The following is a 20,386-nucleotide window of genomic DNA, read 5'->3' on the forward strand; positions in this document are numbered from 1 at the left end:
CTGGAGCTGTTTAGCCTGGAGGGGAACTGGAAAGGTGACCTTATCAATGCTTATAAATACTTAAAGGACAGGTGTCAAGGGAATGAGGCAGTTGTTTCTGTAGTGTCCAGTGACAAGACAAGGGGTAACAAACACAAACTGGGACACAGGAGCTTCCACTTGAACATGAAAAGATGCTTCTTTGCTGTTAAGGTGAGGGAGCCCTGGCACAGGCTGCCCAGGGAGGGTGTGGAATCTCCTACTCTGGAGGTTTCCAAACCCGCCTGGATGTGTTCCTGTGTGACCTGATTGATGGGAACCTGCTTTAGGAGGGGGTTGGACTGGATGATCTCTAGAGGTTACAAAAAGCACTGCGGTAATAATCCTAGTCCGAGCTTCAGCTGCTGCTGTTGAAAGAGACTGTGTAAGCAGAAGACTATAGAGATCTGATATACCTCATATATGGAGCTGTCTGATATTACATTGACTCACGTACCTCACATAAGCAGGTTTCACAAACAGAATGTGATAAAATCTTTTCTTTTTTGATGTATTGCAATCAGATCAAGTCATTGAGCTCAGTCTAATTTTTGAACTTGAAGTAAGTGCATGCCATTGCTAGGGAAATGACAAGCATCTGTAATTTTTGTAATACGTCTAACACATTGTTTGATAAATGGTCATTAAAGAACAAGATTAAAAAAAAGAATCGTTATGGAAAGGTGCTTAAGTTTGTCTGATCTCTTTCATAATGTTCCAGATAATTTTTCTTTTTCTCAAGGTTATTCTGTTTTCACTGTCCTTATTCCAAAACAGAAACCTCCTTAAATACATTTACCATTAGTGCTAAGATAATTCATTTTCTTTAGCAGGTATAATTGAAGTTTGGTTTGTAGGACAACAATCAAAGAATTAAAATACCTTTGGAAGTTCCTTTGAACTAAGTCGATGCAGAGTGCAGAAATGAGCCACAGCATACTCTAAGAGTGCTCCAAAGATAAAACTGAAGCAGATACCAAGGTACACATCAATTGCCTTAATAAAGCAGTTAGCACTTGGGAGTGAAGTTCTGGCTCCCATCATCAGTGTTGTCATAGTAAGGACTGTGGTAACACCTGTGGAACACAAAAAGCTAAGTTCTGGTAAAACACACACAGCAATGAGGGTCTCTACTGCAAAGGCCCTGCTATAAGACTGTTCCTGTCGCTGTGAACTCATAGCACGCCACAGCATTTAATGTGCCATGTATTGAAAAGAAGACTTTCAAAAAAACTTGTGGTTCTGAAGATAAAGGCTTAAAACACTCATGAAGTGTGCTTGTAAAGCTGAGGAGACTGCATATTAAAATGGGAGAGATAATGGTGTCATAGAATGTATATTTAAAATTAATGCATTATTCTTGTAATACTATGCAAACGCTCTCTTTAAAACATTCAGATATTATTTTGCTCAGTGCAGTTGTCCACTGGCCTCACTTGATGCAAAATCTTTCTTTCTTTCCTATTCTGTAGGTGTGTTTTTCCCACCCCATCTGCAGCCTGATCAGAATTTATTTGCATTCTTCTCCTTTCATAATATCTTTTATTTTATATTATATTTAATCTCTTATAATTCTCATATTATTCATGTTTTAATTAGTATGTATCATTATAGACCTCATAAAAGCTTCACAATTCTGCCTGTGAATGCCATGTGTTTTGGATATGTTGAAATTATTTCCAATATGACTGAGCTTTTTCCTCTGCCCTCAGCAGCTTCCCTTCCTTCAAGTCTCCTGTAGCTCTCAAAGACATTTTCTTAGTTAAAGAATAGCAAGGCTTTAAGAGGAATTTTATTGCTTTATTGGCTTCTCACCTATGCAGATTCTGGCTGGAACTGATGACTGGCTTATCCAAAATGATACCCAGGAGAGCACAACCAGTAGGATTGATGGCACATATGTCTCTAGTATGAAATACAAGATGTTTCTCTTGAGTTCAAAGTGAAACACTAGCTTTGGGTAACGTCCTATGGAAAGAGCAAGAAAAAAAAACATTGTGAAAGTGCAATTCATAAAATGTTATATAAATTATCAACCTGTATGACTTTTGTGGATTACAATGCAGTAAAAGCTTAACAAACAAGCTTGAAAAAAAATTAAACACATCCCTAAAAAAATTCTGTCATGAAGACTCTAAATTGAATGGAAGGAAAACATCAAAACGTATAACATTCAGTTACTATATCCAGAGTTTCATTAAGGACATCTTGAATTGAGGATTAGTGAAGGAAAACATAAATCCATTAATGTGTGGAAAGGACATTTCATTATATAACACAAGTCAAGGACATTTGAAATATCTTATGTATCTAACTGTGACTATTCATTTGAATGAATGAGCTGCTGTACAAATTAGCATAATAACAATTGTAATTTCATGATGTTAGCATGGGTCCTTGCTTTTAACTGCCTCACATTCTGGCTTATTTTGCTTTGCTTTTCATTTGCTGTTGCTCAAGGTTTGGATCAAAAGTACCTTCTTTGACATTGCTGACTCTCACACTCCACTTAAAAACAAGCAATATCTTTGCATCTTTCCTGTCTATTTTTTCCTTACAGTAGTGCATTACAGTGCTTGTGTTTTTCTGAGTAGTGTCACTTTGGTGGCCCAAATGGCACAACCTGTAAGAGATTGATTTTCAGAAGATGAAAGTTTGGGTTCACAAAATCAAATATTAAAATGGGCTTCATAAGGGGGGAACACATTGATAAGCAAAGCATGGATTTTCTATTCAGCTCACTATGTTTGGGCAACAGGAGTGTAGGATCTGAAATTGTTGCCAGTCCAACAGATGACAGGAAGGAAAAAGCTTGGTTTTCTGCTAACTTAAAAGTGCAGAAGATTTCTTTTCTGAAGGTTCAGGTTCAAAATTAAGTGTTAAAAGTGTTTAAGTTCTTAACATTACTTTAAAGACACTCGGAATATCAGAGAGAACAATGCTTGAATATAGTGTGGTCAGATAGCTTTGGCATCATCTATTTTAATCCAATAAATTGTGATTTCCAGGATTTAACATTTGTTTCCAGTGCTACATACTTGTGAGTCAAAACAACTACAGAACAGTGAATGCACTTTAGCAACAATAATACATACACTGAAAGGTTAATTGTGTATCCTTTAGCTACACTCTGAGATATGGAGTTAAAGAACAGTGCTTTTAAAAGCTTGAAGTGCAAGTAATGGATGCCAAGAAATGTCTCGCAGCTCCCAGGCTAGCAAATGGATGGTTAAATTTGCATTGTTAAAGGTATTGTATAAATTGCTTTGAGAGAAAATAAGGTTTCATAGAATTCTTAAATTGAAAGAATTGATAGATTATGTAGTCTTATCCCAATCACAAGACACTAAATTTCCCCAGTTATCCCCTGCTTTGAAACTGGTCACTTTGGACTGATCTCTGTCAATCATTCTGTCAAAAATTTTTAATGACTAGTTTCTAATCTTAAACTGATTTCAGTTTTCTGCCACATTGACTCTGTTTTTTCACTAGTAGACTAAATAGTTCTTTGGTATTCAATTCTTTCTCCTTATGATAACAGAATCTTAAAGGTTGGAAGGGACTTTGAAAGATCATCTAGTCCAACCCCCCTGCCAGAGCAGGATCCCCTAGAACAGGTCACACAGGAACTCATCCAGGTGGGTGTTGAATGTCCCCAGAGAAGGAGACTCCACAACTCATCTGGGCAGCCTGTTCCAGTGCTCCCTCACCGTGAAAAAATTCTTCCTCATCTATGATGGTACAAATATACTGTATTAGGGGGTTTTTTAAATAAGTTCAATATATCAAGTTCCTCAAGTTTCTGACAGCAAAATGGATACAAAGACACACAGTAGACTTGAATTATCTCATTAAGGCAGGAGATACAAAGGTGATTTATACCATTGCCATCATTTTTATGTGAAAGGAGGAACATTACATTAATGTACCTCTGTTGATACTCCAATTTTTACCAATACAACTGTTTCAGTAAAAGTCATTTTGCCCATCAAAATTGGTATTAAGTGTAAGCAGATCAAAGTAAAGCACTCAATAGTTAGGAAATGAAAAACTTACAATTGACTGTGCAGCATTATTTCTGCTGCTATCTGCATTCATCCTTGCACAAAAATCAAGCACTAGTGCTATGGGAAAACACTAACTCTGCATGATAAAATACATGGTTAAAGTATATTTAGGGAAAGGGAATTAGGGCTGTACTGGCCATTGTAAATCTGTGGTTTCGTAGTGTGCAAGAGCAATGATTTAAAACCATAATAAAAGCTGTTAAGGATGTTCATAATTTTACTTGTGATCTTCTAGACTGATAGAGAAGACTGACAGAAGTCAAAACAGATTCTTTTAAATAGAAAATATATTTTTTGTAGTGTTTGTAGCATTATTACTGTGGCAGGGTTGCAGGAAACACACAAAGGGTGATGGCATAGCTACTGTGAGTGAAAGAAGGGTGGCAGCCTAGACCTTGTGTGAGAGTACAGAGGGTGCAAATCATCAGCAGGAAACCAAATCCTCCACAAAAGTCATTTGTCTGGCATTTCTGTGATGACCACAGGGAAGAACGTGGTGCCATGCATCCAGCAAAAGAGAGTGAAGAGACTGGACTACACTTCCTGCAGGGTACCACAGGCACTTGAAGGGTTCCTGTTACTCAGCCTACAGCTGCTCTTTCGGAAGGAAAACTCTCAAATAGGCAATACATAACAGCCTCTCCTTGTTAGTGCCCTACCACCACATCTCCATTCACCTTAATATAAAGCCCAAGTGTGTACATTGGAAGTTAGTACAAAAAAGTCTCACTTTGCCACTCTGCTGTAATTTCCAAGTGTAGACAAGCCCTCTGAATGTTCCCATGTTCTTTCATGGTATTTTTCCTGATGCTAGACATTTCTGAAGTAATGTGAACAACAAAGAGAAATAGAGATGTAGCAGCTTACAGTTGAGCAGCTCTTTGGGGAGCAAAGACAAGGCATTTCTGTAACCTTAAAGCTTTCTACTTGCCAGAACCCAAAGACACATCATGGACATGATAATAACAGTGTCAGTGTTTCTCTAAAGAGTTCAGAATAGCTTTTGTAATGGAAATGTTGAAGCAATCTATATATAGATTGCTTCACATATATATATGAACTCCTCCTGTAATAAACTGAAGGAAGCAGTAGTCAAGAAAAAGTATGCAATGCGTACTTATGCTAAAGAAGTAAGCTGCAGGACAAAATGAAGATAGGGAAATATTACAGGCCTTTTTTCACCTACACTCCACATGTATTAGAAGTTATCAACTTTAAAAAGAAACAGATTTGCTATTCCTATTATGTGAGTTGAGCATGAGACAGTAGTGCTGTATCTTATTGCCCTTGACTTGTACATCTGAGGCTGTGGTGCCATCAGTCAAGTCAAAAGTGAAACAGGTTAATGTAATCCTAGTCCTGGCTGTACTAAAGTTAACTCAAGGACAGCTCAAGTCAAGTCCTCAAAAATGTCTATCTTGCCCCTTACTTGAGTCTTATTGAAAACAAAAATATTTGCATCACTATGAGAAGATGTTTTCTCATTCAAGTTTCTGGCCCACAACAGACATCATCTCAGTATGTGACTGCTTCGATTTACATTTCATAATGTAATGGAAATAATCTCTGTACAGACAGCTAACTCTGTAGCACTTACCAAAATATCAAATTATTGTGTGCAACAGTTTCTCAGATGAATCTGAACCTAAATGACTGTCAGTATATATACTCTAAAATCATGAGAAGATTGAGGCATTCTACTTAGGTTATCCCATAGTGAAAGAAAGTCAAGTTACTTGGGCTTTTAGAATTTACTAGAGAGCAGAAGTACAAAACTAGATGGTAGCTCTAGCTTGTAGATGAAGAACAAATCTAGATAGAAGTCTAGAATCTCCATATCTACTCTAATTCTACTGTTTAAATAAATAAATAGATAGATAGATAAACAGAAGTTCCCTAGAAGGCTGAAACAGGTGAAAGAAATCCATTGGTTCCAACTGACTACTTTTTTTTCAGCATCATAAAACTTATACCAGCATAGACTCTTTCCCAGTAAGTCTAAGACTGAACATTCTAAAGGCAAGAAAAGCTAGTTTATTCCTTGTTATATCTTGCCTTTTAAGTTTGGCTCTCGGCTTCTAAAACAATACTGTAATTTACAGCACTGCCTATCTGACACTTTGTATAGATCGTGCCATAAAACTGATGATTTTTAGCAACACTGACTATTGCTGCACTGTCTGAGAAATAGATATAACTACATAAAAAAAGGCTTCCTTATCACCTTGGTTATTCATTTTTTGATTATCCCACTTTTCTACAGTGTCTGTTCCCTGTTGATGGCAGAATGCTGCATCTCTGCTCTTTCTTGCTGCCCTCTGGCCACCGGATGGTCACAGTAAATGTGCCTCAAGGAAGGACTGATGCTCTACAAATGCTGACAGAAGTTCCTAACTTCCACCTTACTGTTATGGGATGGGAGCATCTTCCCCACAGTTACTTCCTGTGGACTTTTTGATGAACTCTACTCCAGTAAAAGACTGCTCCACTTCACTCTTTATGTAAGAAGCACTTTGCTATTCTGCACAGGGGTGTGCAGTCAGGCACAAAGAGCACATTCTTCTCTATCATGAAAAATGTATGCTAACCCCTTGGGTGCCAGCTAAAATCTGTGATGTACATCTCACACAAGTGCATCAATATAACTCTACCAATGCATCATTTTCTTCTCTTTTTGCACCTTTTAAGGGCACAGCACAAGAAGGCTTTAAACAGGATTTTACTGCTGAAAATCTAAGTTTTCAATATGCAATTTTTTTATTGCTTGTTTATAACAAACACCTGCATTAAGAAAAGGGTAGTGTTCTCATTTTTACTCAACAAATAACATTGTGCAGGGTGTCAATATATGTGTTTAATATGTTATTACAGCTCCTTTGTTCCTCTGTCAGAGAAAAATCAGTCTTCTGTTCTTCACCACAAAGATCTTATAAACTACCTCTCTTCCTACTTGTTCTTCCCAGGTGAGGAAAGATCAGAACAGGCTTCTCAACATCCGTTTCACCTTCATGAAAATCCTTTCCAAAAAAAGAGTTTGAAATTCAAATTTCCGAAGAATGAAACAAACTCTTTCATGTCGTGTGACAAAAAACCCAAAAAAAAAACCCCTTTAAAAAGAAATTATGCCACAGAAAGTTTTCCAAGTGTTATGTGTATTTCTGTCTATGCTACAAAGAACATCCCAGAAGTTAACAGAAAAATACCTCTTCTTACTATCCTTGATATTAATTCCATTCACTGCATTTTGTTATGTTTTTATGTTACTGTAACTTTTTCAATATATTCTCCAAAACTTGTTTTATATCTCAACTGTTCTACACTGCAGAAGTATCTCAAAAACAGCTCATGATGGAAAACTTTTCAACATCAACTCAAGTGGAAAACATTGCTTACAACGAGTTGATTATATAAGCTCACACAAAGAAATTGAATATAACATAGTAATGGATACACATGTAACTGCTGGAACCGGAGGCAAGACTGACCAAAGACTCGCCAGATAAGATTATACTGAACAGAGTTCTAAGACTGTATCTCTGTATGGCAAAGATGATGTTCTCAAGAATAAAAACTCAAGAGCAATTACAGATTATAAAAGAACTGATAAAGGCAATAAGAGAAGTTACTCTGTATAATACAACTCAAAAAAAAGAAAAATTGAAAATCCTAGAAAATTTTGACTTCTAACTAAGAAACTTCCTGAACCTTGGGAAACTGCAGGTGGGTCTGTAGGAGAAAGCAAGGTAATGTCTCTGTTTTGACAGAAAGAGACTGTGACTGATGAACATATACTCTGTGCAGAAGTCTCTTTTATTTATACACTGTTATATACCCTTTATAGCTTATGTAGCTTTTGATCTTCAGATTGCTAATCATAAATGAGAGTAACTCATTACTGGCTTAGTCATGAGCTCCCACCGCAGAAACCAATGATGTGGAGTGGCCAGGGGTCAGCAGAGTTTCAACACTGCATAGCCAAACAAGGTCTGATGAGGCCCTCTAGCCCAGAGAGGCTAAAGCAGGATTTGTGGCAGACATCAAAACCCTGGCAGAAACTGCTGACAAGGAACAGTAGCCAGTTCCCTTCGCAGACTCTTTCAAGAGAGCAAATGTCTTGTCTTTGTGCATCAAGGAGAGGAGACTGCCTTTATGGTTCAGTCTCTTCCTTCCCTCTGTACAGCCAAAATAATACAATTTAAGTACACCATTTTGCTGACTTCATTGTTTTCTAAGCAGAGAAGGGCACCAAGAGCCCTGACTGCCTGACATAACTCTCCCTGATTTCTGGGCTCAGGCTGAAGCCTCAGTGTTAGACGAGACCTGCACAAGCTGAGCCTCTTCATTCCTGCTGCTGTGGAACGCTTGGCAGGAGGGTTGCCGAAGTGAGAGCAAGAATTAAGTTGCCAATCAGAAGCAAAGTTATCAACAGCAAATTTGCCTCAAGTATTAAATCAGATTTTTGCTTCTTTCTCCAAATAAAAACAAAACTTGAAGACTTGCTGTTAAAATCGAAGCATTTATCAAAAGGAAACACATGGGGTCAGTCTTGTGACCAGTACTGCTTATTAAATAAATTATGACATACCAAGTGTCTTTTAGGAGAAAAGTGTTAGTACACTGGAGAACAGGATTAGAGTTCAAAATTATCTCAACAACTATCAGCCTGAGAAAAACAAGATGCAATTCAACAAAAGCAAGTACAAAGTCTTACACTCAGATGGGAATTATTACCTCCCTAAACAGAGCACAGGGAATATGTGGCTACAGGACAATAAATAGATGAAGCTCTAGAAGGAATCAGAAGCTGAACAAGGTCAAGATGCACAACAATTTTCTGAAAGAAAAGCAAATACCAACCCAGAATGGATAAAGAGGAACAGAGTTTATGAAACGCATTAAGTAAATATCTTGCTCTACAAAAGCTATCTGATGGAAACAGGGTAACTAGTTGTGACTGCTGCACATCAGCAAAGATATGAGAAGTTCAATAGGAGAACAACAGCAAAGAGAGGAAAGTCTAAGAAAGTGTTTATATTAATTTAAAAGTAGGGAAAGTATTGGCCTGAGAAAAGATATATCTGTCCTGCAACACTGAAAGAGCTGCTGGAAGAATAGCAGGAAATTTGTCTTCTATATTAACATAATGGGTCTGAAATGCAGCAAGGGAGATCATGATTAGACATCAGGAAAATATGCATGTTACAATCACTAGAAAAAAATCATCTAGGGAGGGTGAAGTAGACACTTTGGAGGTTTGTTTAACTGACTCCTAGGAACATCTGTCAGGAAGGAGGCTGTAGATATAGATGACCTTGCCTTGTGACACAAGAATAGACTAAAGGAATTCTTAAAGTGTATTACAGCCTTATTTCTATGGCTATTTATGCAAAAAGCTAGACTGTAACAGTTCTTTATTGCTTTTATGTTATTCCAATGGGAAAGGCAAGCTTTTTCTCACACTGAGAATGTAGATGGCATTGTCTAGACAGCTAAAATAAAAAACCCAGCACCCATTGACACAGATACATCAATCTGGGGTCCACAAATGCATCAGTACATGCAGACTGAGGACTAAAGACAAGTAGGAAATGGTTCCAGGAATTAATTTACCCAAGTCCAAAATGAAACTGGTCTGCACCAAACCAAAATCAACACCAACCCCTAGCCAGTAATCTAGCTAACATTATTCAAAGTGACTTACTGTTATAGAGTAGTGTGATTACTGTTATATGACACATGCTGTTCTGTAAACAAGATTAATTCACAATGTCCTTTTATTAAATTTACTGAAGTTACTTATGCAAGAATTTTGCTGACTGCATTTCAAATTTGGCTCCGTCAGTGGCTGTACATGAACTTGGGCTTTGCATTGTTGTACAGTATTTCACTTGCACAGCAGCTGTGATGTCTATTCAAGTTCACAGAGTATCAAATCCCAATCGCTTTTTTTGCTGTGTTAGGAACTACTACACACAGCTCTTCCCTCCTATCTTTAGCTTTGGCCTTTCAAACTGTAACTGTTATTTATCACTCTTATAACGTAACTGTTATTTGTAAAATACTCCTAGATATCCATTAATGATGTTAAGAAAACACAAAGCACTATTTTTCATTTTGAAATTGATTACACAGTTCCATAATCTGGTTGCTTTTTTCTTTTAATATGGCCTACAGTACATACTGCTTTCTTAAAAAATCTGTAGAAAATAGCACCTCATTCATAACAACTCGATAAAAAATTAAGAGGTTTATGAGATTTCATTTTAAAAGTACTACGTACCACTTGAGAAAGTGGCTTTCTTAAAGAAAATTCAAACAAGCAGGTGTGAGAAGTTTTAATCACATTAAGTTGCATATGTTAAAATGTATAATTTAAAAAAATGGCTTTTGACTTCATACATATAAGGGAACATAAGGGAGGAAAACAGCATCTTTTACTGAAAAGAAGAGCACAGTTCATCTCATCATGCCTCTTCAGAAAGGTTTTATAAGGAAATTTAATGAAGCCTGGACTCTATGACAAAAGGCAATAAACATTAAGAAGTTTTCCTCTTTCTTGTCTGGTGAACAGGTGCTAAACTTTTGGGTAAAAGAGCAGCAAAGGATTATTCTGGGCAGGTAACATCAGGTTCAATCAACACAAGTTATAAAGGAAGGTTAAGCAGATGTCACTTTAAGTAGCAAGATACTTTGTGATCTTGAAGCCTGCCAGTATGTATTTCACTTCTACTTTTCCACGCCTTTAGAGAACTTTGACTTTTAGCCTGAATTAATACCTGAAATTAGATCATAAAGTTTCTCTGTGTTGAATTATTAAAGCAGAAATACCCAACAACAGAATAGAGAAACTGTATTTCTGCAACTTAGAACTAGCAAAATATCCTTTAGGAATATTATAGCTTTGAAGGATGTGTATGTCTTCGTTTAAAGATCATCCTTCCAGTTGGCATGTTGACTTGAGAAACTCAGTATGCAGTGAAGAGTAACTCCAATTGCATAAAGCAGGTTTGGCAATTCTTGAGTTTTCTGAAAGTCTTTTCAAAATCTCTGGAAGCAGTCCTGCAGTTTCCTAAGATCAGCAGAAGAGTCAGTCTGTGGAAACACTTTTGACCCTTCCCTACACAGAGGAACCTCGGGTTGGGCGGTCTGCACTTTCCTGCCCACCAGGCTACCATAGATAAAGCGCAACTCAACAAGTACTAACCATGAAACCTAATTTCTTGCAGTTGTAAAGCCAGCCAGCATATTCACAGAAATTTCCACGACTGAATAGAGGCTTTCAAATTGCATAATAAAGCTGGAGTGTCTGTTTCCAGGAATGCTGGGAACTTTTCTGCACTGGGTACCCAAGGTCCCTGGGCTCTCTCCAACTTAAATATCCAATTTACAGAGTCTTCTTCCTTCACAAGCGCTCTGCCTGACATTACATGGGAGAAGTAGTACATCTCTTGATTATCATTCTTTAGATAATGTGTAACCTCCAAGAAAATGCTAAAAACTTTCAGCTTTTACATTAGCTGTGTCTCTGCTAGTAACATCTGGAAAAGTATGTGTGGGTTCAAGAACATGATCTAGCAGAAAATGAAAACTGTCATCCTAAGAGAAAGCAACCTACTTAGTTCCTTAAATGTACTGTACTCAGAAAGCATTGAAAGGGTGTTTTTACCTGTCTCATACACAGCTTCGGATACAGAGGTAAAGTGATCTTCTACTGTGTACTGTGCCAATCGGAGTGTGTCCAAACCTCGAACAGAATCATTTCCTCTAGTCCAGTAGAACATGACATCATTGATGTTATAACCCCCTGTAGTGATACATAAGCCAAAAAAAGTGTTTATTTTACACAATAATTAATTTGTGTTGATATGGTTCAGCTGGTTCTTATTTGTCTGACAGTACAATTAGACATAAACAATGACAGTTTTTGGCAGAACACTGACTATTTTCAACAAATCTCCCAATGACGTGGAAAGTCTTTATAATTTAAAAGCTGACTTTTTTGGAGGTGGTCTTTTTTTATATCTTTTACTCTAGTATAGATGACATAAAGTAACAAAAGAGAATAGTATCATATGGTATTCTAAAGACAAAAATTATTAAGCTTTTAAGAAATACAGTCCATAGAAATTACAACACTGCCAGCTTTTAGGCAAAACATTAAGTGTGCCCTTTGTTGCATCCCAGTCTGCTGTTTCTCAATGCAGTGCATTTGGTTGTCATTCCCATAGAAATGAAGGGCTGAGGAGAGCAGCAGGGCTGCTAGGTGCTGGTGCTGGGCACTGAGTTGCCCTTGGGTCACCACTTGAGATTACAGTTTGTCTTAGGAGCTAGGATGCTTCCCAAGGACACCAGTTTAGATGCTGATGTTTCTGCAGGCTCAACATTGTGGCATGCTTCAGGGGCCCTGTGAGATTTCCTCTTAACCTTCAAGTAGCAATTAGGAGATGAGACAGGACGTGAATCATCTATCAGAAGGCAACAGAAGGCAAGTGTATTTTGCACACACTTGTCAATACACAGCACAATCACAGCTAAAATACCTCTGTAGCTTTTCCCCATTATATTAAAAGGCAACCAATTTTCAGGCTAGTGTATATGATTAATTCAAGATTATGTTAATGTAATTTACACGTTAACAAGGAGCATCTGAACATCTTTTCCCTTAGCTTACTTTAGATCAATCATTCTTGTATTTGACAGACATATATTATGCAAGTTAATAGCTAAGCTTAGGGGACAGAAACATGAGCAGATGATTATTTTTAGACTCCAGTCAATTGTAAGTAAATTACATTGTGAGACAATAATGCAATACCTTGTAAAAGGGTATATGCTGCAAAAAGAAAAAGCTCTAGAATCACAGAAAAATACATGCATTAAAATTTTAAAAACAATATTTTAAGATAAAGTAAATAGCTTTGTTTGGCAAAAAACCCCCTCATTTCCTATAGACATTTAACGAAGAAAAAAGAATTCAGAAATTTCTTCTCGAAAAAACACTGTGCTGGTTACTAATTAAAATGATCATTTCAACCTGGAAATTCTTTCCATGACTATTCCTTAAACAGAGATCTTGTTTTACACTGTCATTGGCAGTTTTATGAAAAGATATCATGACCAATAATCTCTGCTCACATCATCACATTTATAGCAATTAAACTGAAAACACTGCTCCACCACAAGTCTAAGCCAAAAGCACACACATGCAAGCTAAGTTCTTGATTCCCTAAAACCACATGTTGGGAAATTTCCCAGATTTGGGAGATGAAAAATGTAAGTAATATTTCCTATAAACAAATTACTACATTGTCCTCTGTCAAAACAAAGAGGTTTTTACAAGCAGTTTTAAGCATGCCTCCAGGCAAGGATTCATTTTACTTTCCTTCAGTATAGATAAACTGCAAATATTTAAAGTTCAAAGAATCACAGAATCTAAGGGTTGGAAGGGACCTCAAAGATCACCTAAGTCCAACCCTGACAGAGCAGGACCATCTGGAGTAGGTCACACAATAACTCGTCCAGGTGGGTTTTGGATATCTCCAGAGAAGCAGACTCAACAACCCATTTGGGCAGCCTGTTCCAGTGCTTTATCAGCCTCAAGAAGTACCATAGAAATTCTTTATTCTTTACAAGATACAGAGTCTTTCAAGTTGTGAGACTGGAGAAATTCTCAATTAGGTGGATGATAACAAGAGCATCTCCAGCTGGAGGTTGTTTTACTTTAATAGAATTATTTTTGCTCAAAAGTATTTTCATTATCTGAACAATTAGTAGATATTGGTGATCCTTTCTATAAAAATTCTTTTAAAATACTAGTTCCAAAACTCTATTTGTGAATAATTTTCGTGGGGAGAGTCTTCCCAATAAGTCAGTAAAATTAAATAGCACAGTGCTTCCTCAGTGCAAAGTTATTCTTTATTCAGGAGATTAATATTTTACTAATCATAGAATATTTTAAAAGTTTATAGAGGGAGAATCCTTAATCCATTTTATTTGGCTTTTACAAGTAATCTCTACTGTTTTTACATGACATTGAGTTTTCATTCTAGCTAATTCCTCAAGCCCAAAATGTCTCATTCCTGTACTTCATTGATACAGTACAAGCAGCTAATGCCAAGAGGGTTAACTACAGGAATAATAAATTTGGGATTAAACATTCATAATGCCTAATACAAATTAGTTTCTTTACCTTTCTGGTGCTAATTTTAATTTCCCCTGATTGTCAAGCACAAGTTAAGTGTCTTCACATGGCTCTTCACTGAATAAATGCTAAAGGACAAGTTCAAAAGGGAAATAAAATCTCAGAGATGGGCCGAAAACATGAATATGCATTTGGCCTGAAGGCTTGGTGGTGGGGAGAAGGAAAAAGCTCTCAGCCCAGCGTGAATGGATGGTGGTGTTCCCTGCCACAGAGCAGAGAGCACAAAACCCCCAACAGCACCAGCTAACATAGCAGCCCTCCAAGTCCCCAAATGTCACATCTGCCTTATCAACAGAGACTGAGTGGCAACCCTCTACCTCTTAACAAATGCCTATATTACCTTCTGAAGTGTTCCAATAATGAGGAGGGAGGGGGGAGGGGAACAATAGCCCTTTTGGCTGAAATGTATTTTGCTGTGTAGAACGTGTAAGTCAAATTCATGTTATTAACTGGTAATAGCAGAACAGCATGTTGTAAAGGCCACTACGTGTGCTCTACTGTCTAAAACCATTACTTGATAATAGCATGTCATGTTTGTCTTCACATTAGTAATCACATAATAAAAGGCTGAACACTTTGCTTCAGCTCAAATATTTGCTATACATTTTACAATTCATTTATAAACATCAGCACTTGTGTGGATGTGTGGCTATGCTTGCATTCACAAATCTTCATTCCAGGTAATGGTATTTGCAAGCAATATTCTAAGATGATGTCATTATTCATCTATACATTGACATAGCTTATCTCATGAGGGAACAAACATCATTTCCAGCATACTCAAAAGAAACTATCACAGTTCACTGAAGAAAAAGGGCCACAGCTAAAGGCACACTCTTTCCTTTTGCCTTTAGTGTTTTTGGCTGTTTTCCTTAAACATCAATGTCATGGGAGCATTTGTGAGGACATTATTATGTTTTCCCCTTGGACAGGAGACACTTGTGTATTGTTGGAAAAGCAGATGGAATCATTCTGAAAAATGCTTATTTTTAATTATATAGGGAATTCTCCTTTTTTAAATACTGTCAAATAGATTCAAGTTCCTGTGGGACAAGTATTTCACTCTCGAACTAGAGAAAGTATTAAATGACTCATTAGGAAATGTTGTTAATGTAAATCCATGTGCACTGACTTGCCAATATAATCTTTCAAAGGAAAATAAACCAGAGATAAATCCAAATTTCAATTCAAATAACTATCTGTTAAATAGATCTTATAAAACTGATGCTTCTAGAAGTAATTCTGTGTGAGGAAGGTTTTGGGTTTGATTCCCTTTGTAGTTCTGTCTAAAGTGAAGCTCTGCAGCAATCTTCTAATAAGCCATCACCAACAGGAGACAAAGAACACCCCTGTGTGTCCAAAATGGTGAAGAATAAAACTTGAAAAATAGTGAAAAACCTTCCAAAATATTTGTACTATGTACTGACATACATTTAAATATATATTTTCACCTTACAGGACTGGATATCCTTTTACATTATATCCCATGCAAAAAATTGATAACAGTCTTATCATACAAATAATAGCAAAAAGTTAACCACAAACATGTACATTTGGGTATCTGCAAAGTGACCATGTCTACAAAGTAGTAGAGAGGACATTTTAATGAAAATCATGATGACATGGATTCATAAAATGAGAACCTATAAAGGTATATTCAGTCTTACTCTATCAATGACATTTTTCCCAGGGCACTGGAACAGAGACAAGTAAGTCTGTCATAGAAGGGACTGTATAAATGCATCTCAGAACAGAACTAACCTAAACAATTACCTTTTTTCAGCATGAAGACAGTAAATTGGTTAAATATGAACTTCGTGCCTTACAAATAACCCTTGTTCTGTTTTCTCTTCCCTGAAGGAATCGTGCCTCAGGGTAAAAAAACCAAAAAACATTCTATCTGGAAAAAAAATAAATAAAATTCCCAGCTGTGCTAGAAAATGTCTGCTCAAAGAACTCCCCCTGAAGACCAACAGAATAACTGCAGGATGCCCTGCAAAACCTATGATGATCTGAGATTTTGTTCAATCTTTAACAGCACTGCAGCATTTCAGTACTGTCATGTTATTTTCAGTGATGCCTCACATATTTATCTTTGTATACAGATGTTGTAATTCGACATTAACCGCTCACATACTGTCTTCTCAGCTCCATTGAAATTTCCAGCCTCTTTGATAATAATATCTAGTAGGCATTGAAAAAGATGAGAGATATTCTTCTAATTGCATAAAAATAATGATTAAGTGTCTTACAGCTTTCCAGTTGCAAAGTACATGTCTGCTTATCCATCGGATATTTGGTCAGATCCATGCTGCATGCAACAGTTGTGGTGATCCTTGAAAAACAACAACAAAAAACAGTATAGCTGATTATTAATGGGATAAAACTGTTCATCAGTAAAAATAAAAATAAGCCAGGCATTCTTCTTGAACTAATTTTTACAGGCAAGTATCTATTGCAAGGGATAAAAGAGTATTTGATGTTATTTAACGTGGAAGAATAATGGCATCCCAAACAGGAAACCGCTCCAGAATAGCTGAGGTTAGTGGCAGTCCAAAAACACCACTCTTTGCTCTCTTCTCAATTACAGTACATATTTTCCTTTTATGATATTTTGCATTCTATTTTACCTTCTTTTATATTTAACAAAATCTTTTATAAAGGACAATCTTTAATAAGCAATGCAAATTGATCGTGACAGCATGCTCTCCTCTGTGATGACTTCATTGCAAAACAACTGGAACGGCAAAATGTAATTTCTATATTTAGTCTACATAAGAGAAAAAGGGTCTACTAAGGGAAGAAAATGAGACCTATTATTAAATTCTATATTTTAATCATACTGGTCAATAATATATTCACAAAACTACAAGACCATGCATATTCTACTTTTACAAACAGATCGATTTCTTAAGCATAAAATTATGAGAACCTGAAAAGTTTAAAATGTAAGTAGAAGCCAAATATAAAGACTGATGTATGGTATATACATACCGCAGAGCATACAAGACTGTTCCATTAGGGTATATTCTAATAAGACGATTCTCAACAGTGATATCATGAAGAAAAGACTTTTTTGAATCAACTATGAAGGTATCTGGTACCCAAAGCATTTCCACAAGCCGACCATCTAAGCTTAAACTCTTATTACCATCAAAACAAAGTCTCTCATCCGTCCATCGCTGCCTTAGAAATATGGTAGCTGTATAGTCCTGAAAGAGAAAAAACAAAGTCACCACACAGAGCAAGCCTGTATTCTATTCTGGTTTACAAAATTAATGGGAATAGACATTGGGCACAAATAGTCTGTGACTCTCTGTCCCATTCTTAGATGCTGGCACTTCAACAACAGTTATACTCGCTCTCGGGACTGTCAAATTTTCCAGCACTTGACATGAGGTTGACACCATTAAGAAATATTACCTTCAGTAGATTTTGTTCTTACAGTCATCGGAATTTTACAATAAAAGCTGATGGCCTAAGTCTGGGGCTGTAAATCAGCTGAAGTCACAGTTTTGGAAGCAGATAATCCGTCTCTGTAAATCCTTACATTTTAGAGTGATTTATACATGTGGTTGCAAACATAGTTTTGTTCACATAAACTACTAAATAATGCATTTTTAAAGCAAATTGTGGGGAAAAAAAAATCTGTAAATTCTGATAGAATACAGAAGAAAATAAATTAGCAAAATTGAATCATCATCCTTTAGCACTATTTATCTTTTCAGCATCACAAGGGAAACAGTGGTGCCAAATTTATCATGACTTGGATTATAGCTCTCAGCCCAACTGACCTTCAATTCAGACCTTACATTAAAATCACACTCTTTCTTAGCACCTTTTTAATGAACTTGTGGTTCTACGGTGTGTTTTTGTCAGTATGATAGGTTCATCTTAAGTTCTGATCTTACTGCTCCCTTTCTAAATACTAAACCAATACTTACTAAGAACACAGAGATTCTAACAATCAGTTTCTGTGAAAGCCTGAGTAATGAAATGATGAAGTGCTTTTACTTATAGACTTTATTTCCTTATATGTTTATTTAATTATGTTTGTACACATACATCTATACACACAAATATTTTCTAATACTGAGTAACTGATTAGTGAATTTTGCAGTACATTTCTATGTACAAGTGGAGGACCTTTACTTAAAACAGTATACTCCATTTAACACTTTGTTCAAAAATGATACAAATGTAACAAAATACAGCTGGAATTAACATGTGACAGTAACAATAAGAGAAAAGAAATGAGTTCAGCTGTGTTTAATCACAAGGAAAGGGAGTGGCTTCAAAGTTACACAAATATATCTTTAATTTTCTGAAAAGCATAGAGATTTAGACATTTCATGCAAAAAATAAATACTGCTTTACGTGCCTTGCATCAAGCTTGATATGTACTTGCAAATTTCTGTTTATATCTATGTGAAGTGTGAATTACATCTGTATTTCTATACTTATTACAGTGCTCTAACCACCCTCTGTAGTAAAAAATAAAATTCCATCCCTTAACACACATTGACTGCACAAGGAGAAAAAGCCTCAAACTCGCATTGCCAACAGCTGTGAACACAAGACATTAGCTCATCAACAAGCAAAACAAAAAATAAGATGGCAAAAGCTACAATACCATATTTATTTCTGATATTGTATCAATGCTTGCTATATCCAGACTCATTCCAACCGACACAGGACCATCTGGAAAAAAAGAGAAAGTCAGAATCTAGTACATAGTTCTTTAAAACTCAGTGTTCAAGAGAACTGACTACAATATATTCCACAGTATGATCCATTTTTTCCCTAAATGATTAGTAGCTTTTTCAAAAAGGAAAAACTCCTCAATTTTAGATTATAAAAGAATGTTAACAATTTCATAACCAAAATGTAACACTTCTGGACAAATAGGATCTTGGTTTCAATAAACATGCTTTATTTCCTAAATATTTCTTGTTTAATTTTTTTTTTTTCCAAAAGAAAGTGCTGGGGAAAATGTTTCACAAGGTGCAGAAGGTACAAACCCCCTGGGACGTCACATCCTTCTGTGCCGAGGTGCAGAGCAATGGAAAGAATTCTTCTAGTCGCAACATCTGGTCCATCAGATGTTCATGAACTAGAGAGTTGCACCTGGCAATATCACATGGTTAATATCCAGATGGGATTGCCGACTGAATTTACTGCCCATTTAAGAATATATTGTCTACATTGGGTCACTGCATTATAACAGCTTGCTTTTGGCTATTAGCAGATAGCATGATTTAAATACTTGCATTTATAAGGGAAAACTACTCATTTTAGTCTCCTTTTAATATTAATATCAGCTGAAGGTTTCTTCAGTGTGATTAAACACCTTACCTCAGGAGTTGCCATTACAATGTTAGCATGCTCAAAGCCTCGTTTCCTTATGAATGTGTGTTTTTCAGTGTTGGAAGGAAGATTACCAGCTGTGCACTTTAAAATGCAGAATTTGTGAAGATCTTTCAGGGAAACATGACATTATTCCCAGATGAGTACGTGCAGGATAATTAACAGAGGACAAGTACATAGAAATTAGTGTTAAAGTGCAACTTTCTATATAAGTGAGAAGCAGAGAATGCAGTACTGAGAAGTGCTAAATACAACTTATTGTGTCTTACTAAATAAGCAAAGTATTAACAACAGAATGAATCTTCCCATATTTATCCACCAGGGTTTTCCCTGAACTTCCTCTGCAAAGTCTCCTGTTGACAGTGTCAAAAACAGGGCAGTAGACCAGACAAAGTAGTCAGTTACTGTATTTCCATATGTTTGGCAGGAATTGTATGTGTAATGACAGCTTCAGAAGAAATCAACTGTTCTTCAGAAGAAATCTACTGATCTTCAGAAGAAATCTACTGATCTTCAGAAGAAAACTGAAGTCAGTCGTCCCTGAATTAATAAAGGAAATCTCCAGAACACAGCAAAGAAATGCCAAAGCGTGTGCCTTGCTACAGCAACATGTGCACAACCTGATTAACATACATCTTCACTTTTACTGAAATATATATACAAAGACTGTTACTTTATGCACTTTACAGATATCCTCAGTTATCCCATACAGGAAAGCAGTCAGATGAGTGGG

General features: G+C 36.4%; 1 protein-coding gene across 1 annotated transcript in view; it reads right to left on the reverse strand.

The window, feature by feature from the left end:
• LOC104560300 (gamma-aminobutyric acid receptor subunit pi) overlaps positions 1–20,386 on the reverse strand; it is a 44,979-nt gene that overhangs the window by 5,514 nt on the left and 19,079 nt on the right. Inside the window, exons 4-9 of the mRNA XM_062001333.1 lie at positions 18,920–18,987; positions 17,281–17,498; positions 16,539–16,621; positions 11,752–11,889; positions 1,834–1,986; positions 901–1,094 (exon numbers count right to left, since the gene is read on the reverse strand). Coding sequence (XP_061857317.1) covers positions 901–1,094; positions 1,834–1,986; positions 11,752–11,889; positions 16,539–16,621; positions 17,281–17,498; positions 18,920–18,987 — 854 coding nt within the window. The remainder of the gene's footprint in view (positions 1–900; positions 1,095–1,833; positions 1,987–11,751; positions 11,890–16,538; positions 16,622–17,280; positions 17,499–18,919; positions 18,988–20,386) is intronic.

Source organism: Colius striatus, chromosome 8 (assembly GCF_028858725.1).
Source record: "Colius striatus isolate bColStr4 chromosome 8, bColStr4.1.hap1, whole genome shotgun sequence".
Taxonomy (NCBI): domain Eukaryota; kingdom Metazoa; phylum Chordata; class Aves; order Coliiformes; family Coliidae; genus Colius; species Colius striatus.